This window comes from Triticum aestivum, chromosome 2A (assembly GCF_018294505.1).
Source record: "Triticum aestivum cultivar Chinese Spring chromosome 2A, IWGSC CS RefSeq v2.1, whole genome shotgun sequence".
Classification (NCBI taxonomy): domain Eukaryota; kingdom Viridiplantae; phylum Streptophyta; class Magnoliopsida; order Poales; family Poaceae; genus Triticum; species Triticum aestivum.
In genome coordinates, this window is record NC_057797.1 from 769,650,753 (window position 1) to 769,667,202 (window position 16,450).

The 16,450-nt window shown below is 45.1% G+C and overlaps 1 protein-coding gene and 1 pseudogene across 2 annotated transcripts; both read right to left on the reverse strand.

The window, feature by feature from the left end:
* Positions 1–4,872: 4,872 nt before the first annotated feature.
* Positions 4,873–4,988, reverse strand: LOC123038470 (uncharacterized; annotated as a pseudogene).
* A 2,062-nt stretch (positions 4,989–7,050) lies between these two features.
* Positions 7,051–9,934, reverse strand: LOC123191083 (F-box protein At4g22280). 2 transcript variants are annotated; one of them, XM_044603851.1, is made up of 5 exons: positions 9,680–9,934; positions 9,346–9,595; positions 8,326–9,255; positions 7,975–8,124; positions 7,051–7,805 (listed from the first exon to the last, which is right to left on the reverse strand). In XM_044603851.1, exons 2-5 carry the CDS (start codon positions 9,394–9,396, stop codon positions 7,410–7,412), a joined length of 1,527 nt encoding a protein of 508 aa, XP_044459786.1. In that variant the 5' UTR covers positions 9,397–9,595; positions 9,680–9,934; the 3' UTR covers positions 7,051–7,409. The 2 variants fall into 2 exon arrangements, with proteins under 2 accessions (XP_044459786.1, XP_044459785.1); XM_044603850.1 differs by having other exon boundaries at positions 9,331–9,595.
* Between the last annotated feature and the right edge of the window lie 6,516 nt (positions 9,935–16,450).

The window sequence follows — 16,450 nt, forward strand, 5'->3', positions numbered from 1 at the left end:
CATAGTTCTCGAACCCGTAGGGTCCGCACGCTTAACGTTCGATGACAATTTGTATTATGAGTTATGTGATTTGATGACCGAAGTTTGTTCGGAGTCCCGGGCTGACGTTCCCGACATGGAGCTCCAAACACGTTGCCCCACTCCACCTTGTTTCCATGCACCGCACCCCAACCCTCTCCCCGCGTCTCCTACCACCTCAACCCATCCGCTACCACAAACGCCTGCCTCGTGCCCTTTTCTATTGGCAAAGAAAACAAGCAATCATCCTCTTCACTCGGCGTTCTCTTTATCCATGCCTCCCACACCCATCGATTCATCACACACCGAGATCTATGCCACGCCGACATTCTCGACATGGAGCTCTAATCACGTTGCCCCATTCCACCTTGTTTCCATGCACCGCACCCCAACCCTCTCCCCGCGTCTCTCCTACCACCTCAACCCATCCCTTTACAGAGATCCGCTACCACAAGTGCCTGCCACGTGCCCTTTCTATTGGCGAAGAAAACAATCAACCCTCCTTATCCTCTTTGGCCGCCATTCTCTTTCCCCACGCCCCCGACATCCACTGGTTCAGCACACACGGGGCCCTGAACGTCGTTGCCGCCGTTCCTGACATGGAGCTCCAATTGTGCTTCCCCGTCCCACCTTGTTGCCACACACAACATCACAACCCTCTCCACGCGGCTCTCCTACCTTCTCGGGTCATCCCTCTACCGAGATATATCCTGCGAGCAGCAAACGGAGTGTAGGGAGATCGGATGTGAGGTGTTGCAAGGGGGCCGCCGTCGAGCGTTGTAACTATGGAATTGCAGGAAACGGGATACCTTCTCAGGTCCCGGATGCGTGTTAATATAGATGGGAAGATCCCCCATCGTGGCGTTACAGAGGAGACCGGTCGTTGGTGTACTACACCATACGAAAGGTTCAGAAACGGACGCTAGGTTTAGTTACAAGAAGTCCAACACCCCCCCTTAATCTAAACTTTGGAAAGGTTTAGATTACCCCTAAACTCATAAAGTTGCGGAACAGGTAACGCCTTGGTAAAACCATCTATAATTTGATCTTTGCTAGAGATAAAACGAATATCTAGCAATTTGTTGGCAACCCTCTCACGGACAAAATGAAAATCAATCTCAATGTGTTTGGTGCGGGCATGAAATATTGGATTTGTAGACAAGTATGTAGCACCAAGGTTGTCGCACCACAGACATGGTCTTTCTTTGAGGGGAACACCAAGTTCTTTGAGTAAGGCCTCCACCCAAATTAGCTCAGTGGTGGCATTAGCCAGAGCTTTATATTCTGCTTCAGTACTAGATCGAGATACTGTTGCTTGCTTGCGAGCACTCCAAGAAATGAGGTTAGGACCAAAAAATATAGCAAAACCACCTGTAGAGTGTCGGTCATCAAGACATCCTGCCCAATCCGCATCAGAGAAGGCACTAAGAAGAATAGAAGGGGCCTTTTCAAATGTGAGGCCAACTGACAAGGTACCCTTAACATATCTCAAAATTCTTTTGGCTGTTGTCCAATGAGTTGTTGTAGGTGCATGAAGAAATTAACAAACTTTATTGACTGAAAAGATAGATCAGGCCGTGTGAGGGTTAAATATTGCAAAGCACCAATAATACTTCTATAGTGTGTAGTATCATCAGGACCAAGAGGTGTGCCATCTGTAAGTGACAATTTTTCTGAAGAAGATAATGGTGTAGGACATGGTGTACAATTATTCATGCCCACTCTATTAAGCAAGTCAGCGGCATATTTTTCTTGTGTTAAGACCAATGTACCATGAACTTTCTTAACTTCCATGCCCAAAAAGAAGTGAAGATCACCTATATCTTTGAGAGAAAAATCTTGGCTTAAATCTTTTAGTAGAGCAGAGATTGCCTGGTCTGAGGAACTGGTCACAATAATATCATCCACATATATCAACATAAAAATAGTGATGCCTGACTTGTTGTAGAGAAACAAGGATGTATCTGCTTTGGATGATATAAAGCCAAGACTGTGAAGTTTAGAGCTAAGCCGAGAGTACCATGCACAAGGAGCTTGTTTTAAACCATAGAGAGCTTTGTCAAGTCTGCAAACATGATGTGGAGCTCGAGGATCTTCAAAACCAGGAGGTTGTTCCATATAGACTTCCTCTTCCAGAACACCATGTAAGAACGTGTTCTTCACGTCTAGCTGTCGTAAGCTCCAACCACGAGAGATTGAAATAGCCAACACAAGACATATAGTAGCTGCTTTGACAATAGGACTAAAAGTTTCCTCATAGTCAATACCATAACGTTCTTTGAAACCTTTTGCAACAAGGCGGGCTTTATACCTGTCAACTACCATCTGACTTTTTATTGATGCGGTAGACCCATTTGCAATCAATCAAGTTCTTGTTAGAACTAGGGGGTACAAGGTGCCAAGTTTTGTTATGCATAAGTGCCTGATATTCTTCTTTCATAGCATGATGCCAATTTTTATCACGAATTGCCTCAGAAAGATTTTGTGGTACTCCTGTAACAGTAAGCATTCCATAACGAACAGTACCATCGGTAAAAATTCTTGGTTGGCGTATACCTTTTTTGTAGATGGGTGCGAGCAGCAATAGGAAGATCTTGTGTAGCAACAAGAGGCGTTGCAGGGCTCGGTGGCGCAGAAGATCCTGTTGGGCTGCTGTTGTCAGACACTGAATCAGATCAGCTTGGAGCAAGGGATCCGGGTGTAGCAGTGTGGCCACCACGTGATGTAGAAGATCCGGAGGAGGGAGAACCCTGAGGTGTCCTGTCTGATGACATGGAGACACTTGATTCGTGCGCAGAGGAACACATGGGCGAGCGGGACGCAGTCGGCGCATTGGATGCCGGGTGACGTGACGTGGCATCGCTAGACACACCAGTCTGCTGCAGGGAGAATGTTTGCTCCTGATCTGAGGCAGAATCCAGAGCAGAATCATCATGAGGATCGTCAGGAGGCTAAAAAATGCTAGATGCACCCAACTCTTGGTCAATTTCTGAGTTTGTTTGATCATTTCCTGTATTTTCCTCACTGGTTTCTTCTGTATTTGTATCAGCGGATGCCTCAGACATTGTGACCTGTGGATGGTTAGCAACAATAGGAACAACAAACATGTGGTCATTATTAGTGTGCACCCCCTCATTATCGGATGGACTGTTATGAGGTAATAAAAGGATTTCCTCACGAAGACGTGAACCAGCATTAGGATGAAGAAGAGCAAAGGGAAAAACATTCTCATCAAACACAACATCACATGAGATGTAGACACGACCACTGGATATATCAAGACATTTGACCCCTTTATGTCGAGGACTGTAGCCTAAGAAAACACATCGCTTGGAGCGAAACGAGAGTTTTTGTTTGTTATAAGGGCGAAGGTTTGGCCAACATGCACACCAAACACACGAAGAGATTCATAGTTGGGTTTGACATGGAGTAGTACTTCCGTAGGACTCATGTGATTGAGTATCTTGGTAGGGAGCAAATTAATGAGATATGTGGCGGTGAGAAAGGCTTCATCCCAAAATTTAAGAGGCATTCATGCATGAGAAAGTAAGGCAAGGCCAACCTCAACAATGTGTCGATGTTTACGTTCAGCTGAACCATTTTGTTGATGGGCGTGAGGACAAGACACATGATGTGTAATGCCAACTTTTTGGAAGAAGGCATTGAGTTTTTCGTATTCACCGCCCCAATCAGTTTGCATGGTAATTATTTTTCGACCAAATTTCCGTTCAACAAGTTGTTGGAAATTAAGAAAGACCTGATAAATATCAGAACGCTTCTTAAGCAAATATATCCAAGTAAATTTGCTAAAATCATCAATAAAGCTCACATAATATAAGTGTTTCCCAACAGAAGCTGGAGCAGGACCCCATACATCAGAGAATATTTGTTCCAATGGAATAGTAGACACATTAGTAGAGATGGGATAGGGAAACTAATGGCTTTTAGCTTGCTGACATGGATCGCATACATAAGGATTTATTTGTGGATCATAAGGGAGTTTATTATTCCGAAGTACTTGTTGAACAATAAAATAGGATGGATGCCCTAGACGATTATGCCATATGGATGAAGTGGGTTTGATGGTGATGAAGGCACACTTGGGAGACCTCGTGAAGAAGGGCATAATCGGGTAGAGACCACCATGGCAAGGACCTTTAAACAGTCTGTCCCTCGTGACCTGATCCTTGATCAAAAAGAAGAAAGGATGAATTTCAAGAAATATATTGTTGTCTAAGGCAAGTTGATGAGAAGATAAAAGATTTTTTGGATGCACAAGGAACATGCAAAATATTGTTAAGAGAAAGAGAATTATGAGGGGTGTGCAAAGTAGAATGACCAACACGTGTCATTGCCATACCATTTCCATTTGCCGTATGGACTTGATCACGTCCACTGTAATTTTCCCGAGTGGTCAATTTGTGTAATTCTCCGGTGACGTGATTTGTTGCTCCTGTAGCAACATACCAGTTTGTATCCACTTCAAGATGTGCACCCTTGTCATCCGAGTGAGAGTCATCATCATCACCATTGTCAGAATACCTCCACCAACAATCACGTGATGGGTGCCCATATTTTTTGCATATCTGACATGTAATATCCTGGCGAGGAGAAGGTATGCGACCATGGCCACAACCACGACCATGACCACCTCTCTGTGGATTACGACCATGTGTTGGATGTGTCTGCTGCGGACGACCACGGTATTGCCCATATCCACCACGAGATTGTTGCCGATAATTATTATTGAAGGAACGTCCTCATGTAGCAGCATTAGCGGAAGACTGAAAACCCCCAACGGTTTGATCTGACTCGGCAAGCATTTGCTGCCTGTAATCATATGCCGTAAGCTGTGCACAAACATCAGCAAGAGTGGTGGTAGGAACAGCGTTAATAGAGGCAACCACAGAGTTATATTCTCCATCAAGACCACCAAGGATATACTCCTTCAGTTCATCATCATCAATTAGCCGACCAGCTGCAGCAAGTTCTGAAGCAAAACTTTTCATCAAAGCAATATATTTATCTGCAGGCATATCACGCTTCTTTGTATTCACAAGTTTTCCACGCAACATATTGATGTGTGCCTTGGATTGTGAGGCAAACGAGGCTTCAATTGCAGCCCAGATTTCAGCAGCATGTTCTAACGCAAAAAATTGAGCAAGAACATCCTTACTTATTGATTTTGTGAGATAGCTCACGACTTGTTGATCCCTCTCAATCCAGGCTTCGTAGGCCGGATTCGACACAGTGGTCCTCGTGCTTTCAGCCTCAACCTCCAATGTTTTTGCAGGTGCTGAATCGGAACCATCAAGTAGCCCCATGACTCGAGCACCGCGAAAGGCAGGAAGAACCTGCATCTTCCAGTAGATGTGATTTTCCCGAGAGAGTTTCTCCGAGGGAGGAGATCCCAGAAGCGCCGCCAGTGTTGAAGAGGAGGTCACCATGGGGAAGGAGGGAGGGAATCGATCGATGATCTTGACCAGCGATCAGGTTTTTGGTGTGTGTGTTTGGCTAGATCAGATCGCTAGACCTCGGAAGAGGTGGCTCTGATTCCATGTGGAATTGTCGGAAACGGGATACCTTCTCAGGTCCTGGTTGCGTGTTGATATAGATGGGAAGAGCCCCCATTATGGCGTTACAGAGGAGACCGATCGTTGGTGTACTACACCATACGAAAGGTTCAAAAACGGACGCTAGATTCAGTTACAAGAAGTCCAACAGTAAGTTGCCCCCACACAGTGAGGCTGGTCGTAGTGGGAGTAACATAGGTAGTAACATAGATGCCACATAAGCAAAAATGGTGAGGTGGCAAGTAGTTAATGAGGAGAGAGGCAAATAGAGTAACATAATATGTTACCATCACATAGCGGTTTTCAATGCAAAATGAGTCTACAAAGTAATAAATGAAGACACCTATGTTACCACACATATGACACTACCCACTATAGAGATAGTAACATAGAGTAGTAACATATGTATGTTACTACTCTAAGTTACTCCTCACTATGACTAGCGTGAGAGGGCTTCGGGAGTGCTATGCGATGACCACTGGGTGCTATAAGGGCGGCACTGCACTATGTTGCAGTGGCAACATAGGGCAAATAGCAAACAGTTAGAAAATGTTTGGGACGCCGACAAGTTTCGACACGAGTCATGTTCCCAAGCCTCGGGTCACAGTGAGCCATCTAGGGCGTCCGTTACACATGGATCCAATGTCGGAGGCGACCGATTCAATGAGCGCTTCAGCTAGTCAACGCCTAGCGCCGTCAATTTTTAAAATCAAGTTACTCTGCTAACAACATTTCTTATCCTCAACTAAAAAAATGGCAGATTACATTAATTTTCACATCATTTCAAGCGGAGACCTTGGCAGGAGCTTGCGGAGCTGTGGCGAGAAATGACCGGAGTAATTTTATCGCAGCGGCAACATGGCCTGTGGTTCATGTAGCATCAGTGTTTTCGGCAGAGATAAAGGCTATTCGGTATGGCCTTATTCTAGCTTCAAATATCGGGTGCTCCAATTTAATCATTGAATCAGATAGTTTAAATGCATTGGAGGCAGTTTCAGACCTTGATGTTTACATGGGTCCGATGTGCCAATCATCACCGAGACTAGTCTATTGGCGATGGACTTTTCAAATGTCAGCTTTGTTCATTGCGGAAGGGAAGCCAATCTTTTTGCTGATTGTTTAGCAAAGCATTGCTTTAGTCTTGGTTTATCTCAATTTTGGGACTCCAATCCCCCTGACTTTATTCTTCCACATATTGTAAATGACATGGCTATTATATGAGGAATAAAGTTATTTTTGTTCAAAAAAAATGGCAGATTATTTTTTAAAAATTGCTGAGTTGCATGCACACTTGTCACGCACATACATACTGTCAAAGACAGGAAACGTAAAATTTGTGTTTGTCAAAGACATTTCGCTCGAAGTAAGGAAGAAACTGAAATTTGTGCTTGTTGGGTTTATGCCACTGTTGAGTGCTGAGCTACTGAAATGGACATTACAGTTGCTCAACATTAGCAAAGGATACAAGATGGTTTTCATTATCCCACACGCTGCAACAACAAAAATTCCATTCCAATGTTATTTCATTAACATAATGCTGCATTATTCTAACAGCTTATTGTCACACCAATTCATCAACTCTTAGGTTTTCCGTGTACTAGATAATAATAATAAATGAGATGGTGTCCTAGATAATTCAAACTTGCTGGAACCGCCTCGCCTAAAAATGAATTGATGCAACTGCTAATGTTGGTGCATTAGCGTTTACATAAACGCTAAATTTAAACATTAGAAAAAATTGAGCAAACCCCACAATAGAAAGCCTGTATACTACATTCTCGCTTACTACTTGCACTTGCATTCAACGTACATCCAAGTTCAGAATACCACCGCTGAAACAATACTTTTGAAAATTATCTTCAGCGAGGACGAGCCAACCATGTTGTCCCTAAGTTGCTGGGCTATTGTTTCTTGCTCATTTTTGGTCCTTGGAAACAAGCCTCCTACCAGATTAGGCAGTGCGTCCATTGCCTCGCAATCCTTGCATGGCTCATCATCTTCTTTCAAAATAACAGTTTTCAAGTTTGGTGCTCGATCCATCACCTCACGTACAAATAACATATGTTGCTCCATGAGGGGACTAAAGTTGGTCACATGAAGCTCTCTGAGTTTCCACTTGTTACAGCTTGTGAACCCAGCCACCTTCCAAGAAGGTTTCACTCTTTGAATGCCAACGCGCTCCCAATATAGTACCAGACATGGATGTTCAAACACCTGTATCCAAGAACCAAGACCTAATAATTACATAAAGTACATATAGTAGCTAGTATTCCCAGGAGATTCTATTCTGAAATCTATCAAGCGATGATATCAATAACCAGGAAGGAAATACATAAATCTATTCAACTAACAATCGAGAGAAAGGAATAAGTAAAATTAGTACCTCAATATCAAATATCTCAACACTTGGAGCAGCTTCAAGGAGATTTATTGTCCATAACAGGTCAAACTCAACATATATGCCATGAATAGACAGCTTCCTTAGGTTGCTGAATGCGGCCCGGAGTTGCTTGCTTTCCGGCAGGATCCAAAGCTGGTCAACAGACAAATCAAGGAAGAAATCAACGAAACATTCCTAGCAATAATAAAGGTAAGCAAATATCTTGATCAAGACATGAAACAGCAAAAAAATAAAAAAGAGCATACATTCCTAATTAACCCTGTAACTTCAAAATTCCCAGTGATGAAATTAGAAGCACGTCGCACAATCTATACTGAAATAGTACGAAATTACCTTTTCTCCTTGGAAATTTAAGGTCAGGGTATGAATTTCTGTGGCACCATCTAAAAGCTGGCTTAAACTAAACCCCTTGTGCTCAAGGTCTGCACCACACACAAGGAATAACTCCTTAAGGGACGGGACATAACCAAAATGCAAGGGGGGCTCACAGTGCATCCACGCCTCCCAACTGAGCAGCTCTAGTTTGGGAAGGCAGAGCACCTCAAGCCTCTTCAAGTAGGAATAGCGGACTTCAAGAACCCTGAGAACCGAATTCGGCGAGTCTACCTGCCACACCGAGCAGTCGCCGACATCACAGTGTTCCAGACTAAGGTGCTGCAGCTGCTTGCAGCAATCAAATAAGACGTTATGTATATCCCCCTCAGCAAAGCGCAGGTTGTAAAGCTGGAGCCTTGTGAGGCAAGGAAGTATATTAGGATAGGCGCTGAAGAACCCGTCCACGTCCCGTGCTTTCCGTAGCATGTCTCCACCTTTGCAATCGTAATCCTTGTCGTCCGCAATGGTGAGGTCCAGTTCTTTTATCATGCCGTTGTCAATGGCGTCACGGACCAGCGGGCCAATATCATGCGAGTAATTGCCAATCAGGTAGATCTCAAGGGACATTCTGGAGACTCTGCTGCTGCCTTTGATGCGCAAGAAACTCCTAGCAGCTCTTGTCAGTGATGCCATTGCTTCATCTATGTGTTGCGCTGGTATTTGAGAATAAAAATATATCTGCTGCCCAGCAGCAACAGGGTAATCTGGGCATGGGGCGGGCAGGAAATCCCTAACATGGAGGTTAAGGTCGGGGAGCAGCCATGGCAGGCTCCTCCAGCGCGTCGACAGAGCGCTGGTCCTTGCGGCCGTCGCAAGGTCCACACTCCCCAAGATGGAGAGCAGGATGTCGTCAGTCAGGGCGCCCAGCCTATCTTCCTCTTGTGGCTTCTGCGACACGAGATAATCCATGATTAGTTAATTTGAATTGAACCCCAAAAAGAAGAGAAGCTAGAAAGAGCTTACGCAGCGGTGGCGCACATTATTCTGCTCCATGGACGATAATAATAAGGTCGGAACAGAGTACGCCATGAGGCAAAGCTGTCGTCTTTATTGAAAAAAGGAAGGGCAGGGGAGGTCCGAATAGAACACGAAGAGGAATCCGGAGGGGGTCTGGTTACTCCGAGATGGAACCGGGCAAGCAGTAGCCGTCGTGCCACCGCCATGATTCATGTACTATGTACAGTCTCCATGGTAATACAGGGGCGGCAGATCTAGATGTATGTCCGACCTAGTGGGATTGATTGATTTAAGTCCAACAACAAAGATTATTGAAGCAGCTGTGCATGAGAAGAAACAATCTAGGTGCTCGTACCTCAGAGGACGGAAGTATGGAAGGAGACCCAACGGCCAAACACTGGACGGGGCAGCTGGATGTCCCGGCGGCTGAGGAAAAAGGGGAACGGCGATGGCGGCAGTGATGATGGAGGCCGGACTGGGGCGTCGGCGGCGGCCCACGCCCCCGAGAGGTCGGATTGAGGCTAAGGTATGGCACGGCCACGGCGGCGGCTGTAATTAGATCCGCGGCGTCGCGTCGGGGGGAATACCAGAGCCAGAGCAGGGGAAGAGGAAGGGGGAAGAGAAAAATGAGGCAAGGGACAGAAGAAATATAAGGCCTCGGTCGATCGATTGCAGCCCCCGATCGGTCGTGTTGCCTGCCCCACAATTCCTCGTACATGCACCGTTAGATCTCTTCGGATTAAAAAATCTTGAGATCTCCAAGTCGCAACGATGGCGGTGCGGCGGTAACTATAGTAGAAGGGCGTAGGGCAGCCGCCACGACACATCTTTTCCAAGCCCACGAATGGATGGCAGACACCTGCTAGCTGCCGGTACGTAGTTGCTCGTCACGTGCAAGGCGTACTGGAAACACAACTCTTCTGTTTTCCTGGCCGGCCAAGGAAGAAGCCTTCAGAAAGTATGGTTGAACGATGAAAACCGGGGGTTCAATCGTGGAAGGTGAGGGATGCAAGTCTGTTTGTGTTAGGGATCTTGCACGGGCTTCATGTTACACGTGCGTGCACTGGTTCAGGATGCAGCGAGTAAACGTCAATGGAGGAGTCCGGGAGGCCGGCGGGGCGAGGGCACTATACGGCGGCGGACGGCATGAGGAGGATGCCCTAAAAGAGTCTGATTTGATTCGATGGATGAGTCACGTGAGGTAGGAGGAATACATGTGGCTATTCTTCTTTTTATTAATTGAAATACATGGTAGAGTTTTTTTTCATCGTGGCGTGGCATCACATTTTTGGGAAGTCACTGGCAAACAAAAATAGCCTTAGTATGTTATGTAATGGCAAAAGTGGGTAATCTCCTTTACTTATATCAAACAGCCATAAATTTGTGAGTTAATGACATTAATTGTCCATTTAGGAAATTTGACCACAGACATTAGGTAGGCAGGAATGCTAATAATGCAAGCACAAAGCAGGATAATTTTTCCTTTGTAGGTAAGATATCTCCCCAGCCAGCCAGAGATCTCTTTGATGATCCTATCAATGATAGGTTGGAGATCTTCTTTTTTCAACTTATCATTGTGCAGAGGCACCCCCAAATACTTAATAGGAAAAGAACCTTTTTTACAGCAGAAGATTTGAGCAAATTCACTAGCAACTGTGTCATTTATATTTATAGTCATAAGATCACTTTTGTGGAAGTTAATCTTCATACCAGACAGGTTTTCAAAACATGACAGAAGCCACTTAAAATTTCTAGATTTCTGAGTGGATTTTTCCAGGAAGAGTATGGTGTCATCTGCATATTGCAGACTAACCACACCTCCCGGGATTACATGGGGCAAAAGCCCAGAAATTAAATTTTGAGAAGCAGCTTTCTTGAGCATCTTTGTAAAAACATCAGCAACAAGATTAAACAGCAGAGGGGAGTGTGGATCCCCCTGTTTGAGTCCTTTCCCACCTACAAAGTAGGGGCCAGTAGTGTCATTAATCCTCAGACTGAATATGCTATTGATAAGCGTGCTCTTAATCCAAGAAATCCATTTGGGGCCAAACCCTCTCGAATGAAGCATATCAAACAAGAATTCCCAGCTCACCCTATTATACGCCTTCTCGTAATCCAATTTTAGGACCAGACCTTGCGAGCCTGATTTTTTAATCTTGTGGATTACTTCATGGGCCATAACCACTCTCTCTAAGATATACCTCCCTTTAATAAAAACAGTTTGGTTAGAGGAGATCAACCTACGTCCCACAGGGGAGACCCGATTCGTCATAGCTTTGGAGAAGATTTTTATACCACAGTTACTCAGACTAATAGGACGGAATTTCTTCATCTCCCTGGCGTCTGGTTCTTTAGGAATAAGAACAATCAGAGCAAAATTTAAACATTGTAAATCTAATTTCCCTTCCTCAAAATCTCTGACTAGGGAAATAAAATCTTTCTTGGTAACATCCCAGAAAGTTTAGTAGAACAAAAAGGATAGCCCATCAGGGCCAAGGGCACCATGGGCATATGAGCCAAATATTGCCGCCTTAATTTCCTCCTCAGAATTTTTTTTTGCAAGTGGTCATTTTCTTCCTGCGTAACTAATGCATCCTCCTCCCAAAAGGAAGGACCAAGACAGATATTATGTTTGTTCTCAAAACAGAACAGATTATTATAATATGACGTAGCCACCCCCAACATTTCCTGGGTAGTATACACAGGGCCATTTTCCCCAATCAGTTCGGACAAATGTTATTTCCTGTGTCTGTGATTAGCCATAGCATGAAAATATGCATTATTCTTGTCCCCGTCCATAATCCTACGATCTCTGGAACGCTGCCATAAGGCAGTTTCCTCCTTGCTCCAGATCAGAGCAAGTTCCTTCCTAATCCCTGCCATCCTAGTTTTATCTCCATCATCAATCTGGTTCTTCTCGGCGAAAACATCAAGGATGTCAAATTCGAGCAAAAGCTCTCTTTTCCTCTTTTTAATATATGCCTCAATGTTAATACTCCAACCCTTGGCTTTCTACCTAAAAATCTTACTTTTATTCATCCAAATATATATGGCTGTTTTACCAGGGACTGAGGTATTCCACGTATCCATCACCATTTTCTTAAAATCAGGATGGTCAAGCCACCATTTTTCAAATTGAAAAATCTTCGGGGAGGTAACCCTCCGACATGAATATATTCAATAAGCACTTACTTTGGGAACAGGGAGGCTGCGAGCGAGGTCACAGTGGATACAGTGGTATACCGCCGCACACCTTCCCACAAGGCCACAAGTCAGCCCACTTGCTACACGTGTTCAATCATCAGCCATACCTCTAAGTTGGGCAATGAAGGAGAACTATTCCCAAATCTCTTCGCAGATCATCCGCAAAGTTCCAGCCCGCCATGGATCCTGCAGCCCCGGCCTCTCATGTTCGCCCTTCCCCTCTTCCTCTGCATCATGCTTTCGTCCTTCTATAGTGCCAGCTACCTTGCTAGGCGACCTTATGTAGCCTATGGAGCGGGAGCGGGAGCTGCTTGAGATCTCCAAGTCGCAACGATGGCGGTGCGGCAGTAACTACAGTAGAAGGGCGTAGGGCAGCCGCCACGACACATCTTTTCCAAGCCCACGAATGGATGGCAGACATGTTGGGGAACGTAGCAGAAATTCAAAATTTTCCTACGTGTCACCAAGATCTATCTATGGAGAGACCAGCAACGAGGGGAAGGAGAGTTGCATCTACATACCCTTGTAGATCGCTAAGCGGAAGCGTTCAAGTGAACGGGGTTGATGGAGTCGTACTCGTCGTGATCCAAATCACCGATGATCCTAGTGCCGAACGGAAGGCACCTCCGCGTTCAACACGCGTACAGCCCGGTGACGTCTCCCATGCCTTGATCCAGCAAGGAGAGAGGGAGAGGTTGAGGAAGACTCCATCCAGCAGCAGCACAACGGCGTGGTGGTGATGGAGGAGCGTGGCTATCCTGCAGGGCTTCGCCAAGCACCACAGAAGAGGAGGAAGAAGAGACGCAGGGCTGCACCAACGAGAGATCGAATCGCGTGTTGTGGGCTGCCCTATGCCTCAATATATATAGGGGAAGGGGAGGGGTTGCGCCCCCTCTAGGGTTCCCACCCCTAGGGGGGGCAGCCCTAGATGGGGAACAAGGGTGGCGGCCAAGAGGGGAGGGGAGAGGGAGGCGCACCAATATGGGCCCTAAGGCCCATATCCCCTTAGGGTTTGCCCCCTTTCCACCTCTTAGGCGCCATGAGCCCTTGTGGGAGGCGCACCAGCCCACTAAGGGGCTGATCCCTCACCACTCTTAGCCCATGCAAGCCTCCGGGGTTGGTGGCCCCACTTGGTGGACCCCGGGACCCTCCCGGTGGTCCCGGTATGTTACCGATAAACCCCGAAACTCTTCCGGTGACCAAAACAGGACTTCCCATATATAAATCTTTACCTCCGGACCATTCCGGAACTCCTCGTGACGTCTGGGATCTCATCCGGGACTCCGAACAACATTCGGTAACCACATACAAACTTCCTTTATAACCCTAGCGTCATCAAACCTTAAGTGTGTAGACCCTACGGGTTCGGGAGACATGCAGACATGACCGAGACGTTCTCCGGTCAATAACCAACAGCGGGATCTGGATACCCATGTTGGCTCCCACATGTTCCACGATGATCTCATCGGATGAACCACGATGTCAAGGACTTAATCAATCCCGTATACAATTCCCTTTGTCTATCGGTACGATACTTGCCCGAGATTCGATCGTCGGTATCACGATACCTTGTTCAATCTCGTTACCGGCAAGTCTCTTTACTCGTTCCGTAACACATCATCCCGTGATCAACTCCTTGATCACATTGTGCACATTATGATGATTTCCTACCGAGTGGGCCCAGAGATACCTCTCCGTCTACACGGAGTGACAAATCCCAGTCTCGATTCGTGCCAACCCAACAGACACTTTCGGAGATACCCGTAGTGTACCTTTATAGCCACCCAGTTACGTTGTGACGTTTGGCACACCCAAAGCACTCCTACGGTATCCGGGAGTTGCACAATCTCATGGTCTAAGGAAATGATACTTGACATTAGAAAAGCTTTAGCATACGAACTACACGATCTAGTGCTATGCTTAGGATTGGGTCTTGTCCATCACATCATTCTCCTAATGATGTGATCCCGTTATCAACGACATCTAATGTCCATGGTCAGGAAACCGTGACCATCTATCGATCAACGAGCTAGTCAACTAGAGGCTTACTAGGGACATGGTGTTGTCTATGTATCCACACATGTATCTGAGTTTCCTATCAATACAATTATAGCATGGATAATAAATGATTATCATGAATAGGGAAATATAATAATAATCAATTTATTATTGCCTCTAGGGCATATTTCCAACAGTCTCCCACTTGCACTAGAGTCAATAATCTAGTTCACATCGCCATGTGATTAACACTCACAGGTCACATCGCCATGTGACCAACATCCAAAGAGTTTACTAAAGTCAATAATCTAGTTCACATCACTATGTGATTAACACTCAATGAGTTTTGGGTTTGATCATGTTGCTTGTGAGAGAGGTTTTAGTCAACGGGTCCGAACCTTTCAAATCCGTGTGCGCTTTACAAATCTCTATGGCATCTCCTAGATGCAGCTACCACGCTCTATTTGGAGCTCTTACAAATAACTGTTCTACTATACAAATCCAGTTTACTACTCAGTATAATCTGGATAAGTGTCAAAGTTTGCATCGGCGTAACCCTTTACGACGAAGTCTTTTACCACCTCCATAATCGAGAAAATTCCTTAGTCCACTAGTTACTAAGGATAACTTTGACCGCTGTCCTGTGATCCATTCTTGGATCACTCTTGTACCCCTTGACTGACTCATGGCAAGGCACACTTCAGGTGCGGTACACAGCATAGCATACTATAGAGCCTATGTCTTAAGCATAGGGGACGACCTTCATCCTTTCTCTCTATTCTGCCGTGGTCGAGCTTTAAGTCTTAACTTCATACCTTACAACTCAGGCAAGAACTTCTTCTTTGACTGATCCATCTTGAACACCTTCAAGATCATGTCAAGGTATGTGCTCATTTGAAAGTACCATTAAGCGTTTTGATCTATCCTTTATAGATCTTGATGCTCAATGTTCAAGTAGCTTAATCTAGGCTTTCCATTGAAAAACACTTTCCAAATAACCCTATATGCTTTCCAGAAATTCTACGTCATTTCTGATCAACAATATGTCAACAACATATATTCATCAGAAATTCTATAGTGCTCCCACTCACTTCTTTGGAAATACAAGTTTCTCATAAACTTTGTATACACCCAAATCTTTGATCATCTCATCAAAGCATACATTCCAACTCCGAGATGCTTACCCCAGTCCTTAGAAGGATTGCTTGAGCTTTGCATACTTATTAGCATCTTTCAGGATTGACAAAACCTTCCGGTTGTATCACATACAACCTTTCCTCAAGAAAATCGTCGAGGAAACAATGTTTTGACATCCTATCTGCAAGATTTCATAAATAATGCAGTAATCGCTAATATAATTCCAACAGACTCTCAGCATCGCTATGAGTGAGAAAGTCTCACCGTAGTCAACTCCTTGAACTTGTTGGAAAACATCTTAACGACAAGTCGAGCTTTCTTAATGGTGATACACACCATCATTGTCTGTCTTCCTTTTAAAATCCATCTGTACTCAACAGCCTTACGGCCATCAAGTAGTTCTTCCAAAGTCTACACTTTGTTTTCATACATGGATCCTACCTCGGATTTTATGGCCTCGAGCCATTTATCGGAATTCGGGCCCACCAACGCTTCTCCACAGCTCGTAGGTTCATTGTTGTCTAGCAACATGACTTCAAGACAGGATTACATACCACTCTGAAGTAGTACGCATCCTTGTCATCCCATGAGGTTTGGGAGTGACTTGATCTGAAGTTTCATGATCACTATCATAAGCTTCCACTTCAATTGGTGTAGGTGCCACAGGAACAACTTCCTATGCCCTGCCACACACTAGTTGAAGAGACGGTTTAATAACCTCATCAAGTCTCCACCATCCTCCCACTCAATTCTTTCGAGAGAAACTTTTCCTCGAGAAAGGACCCGA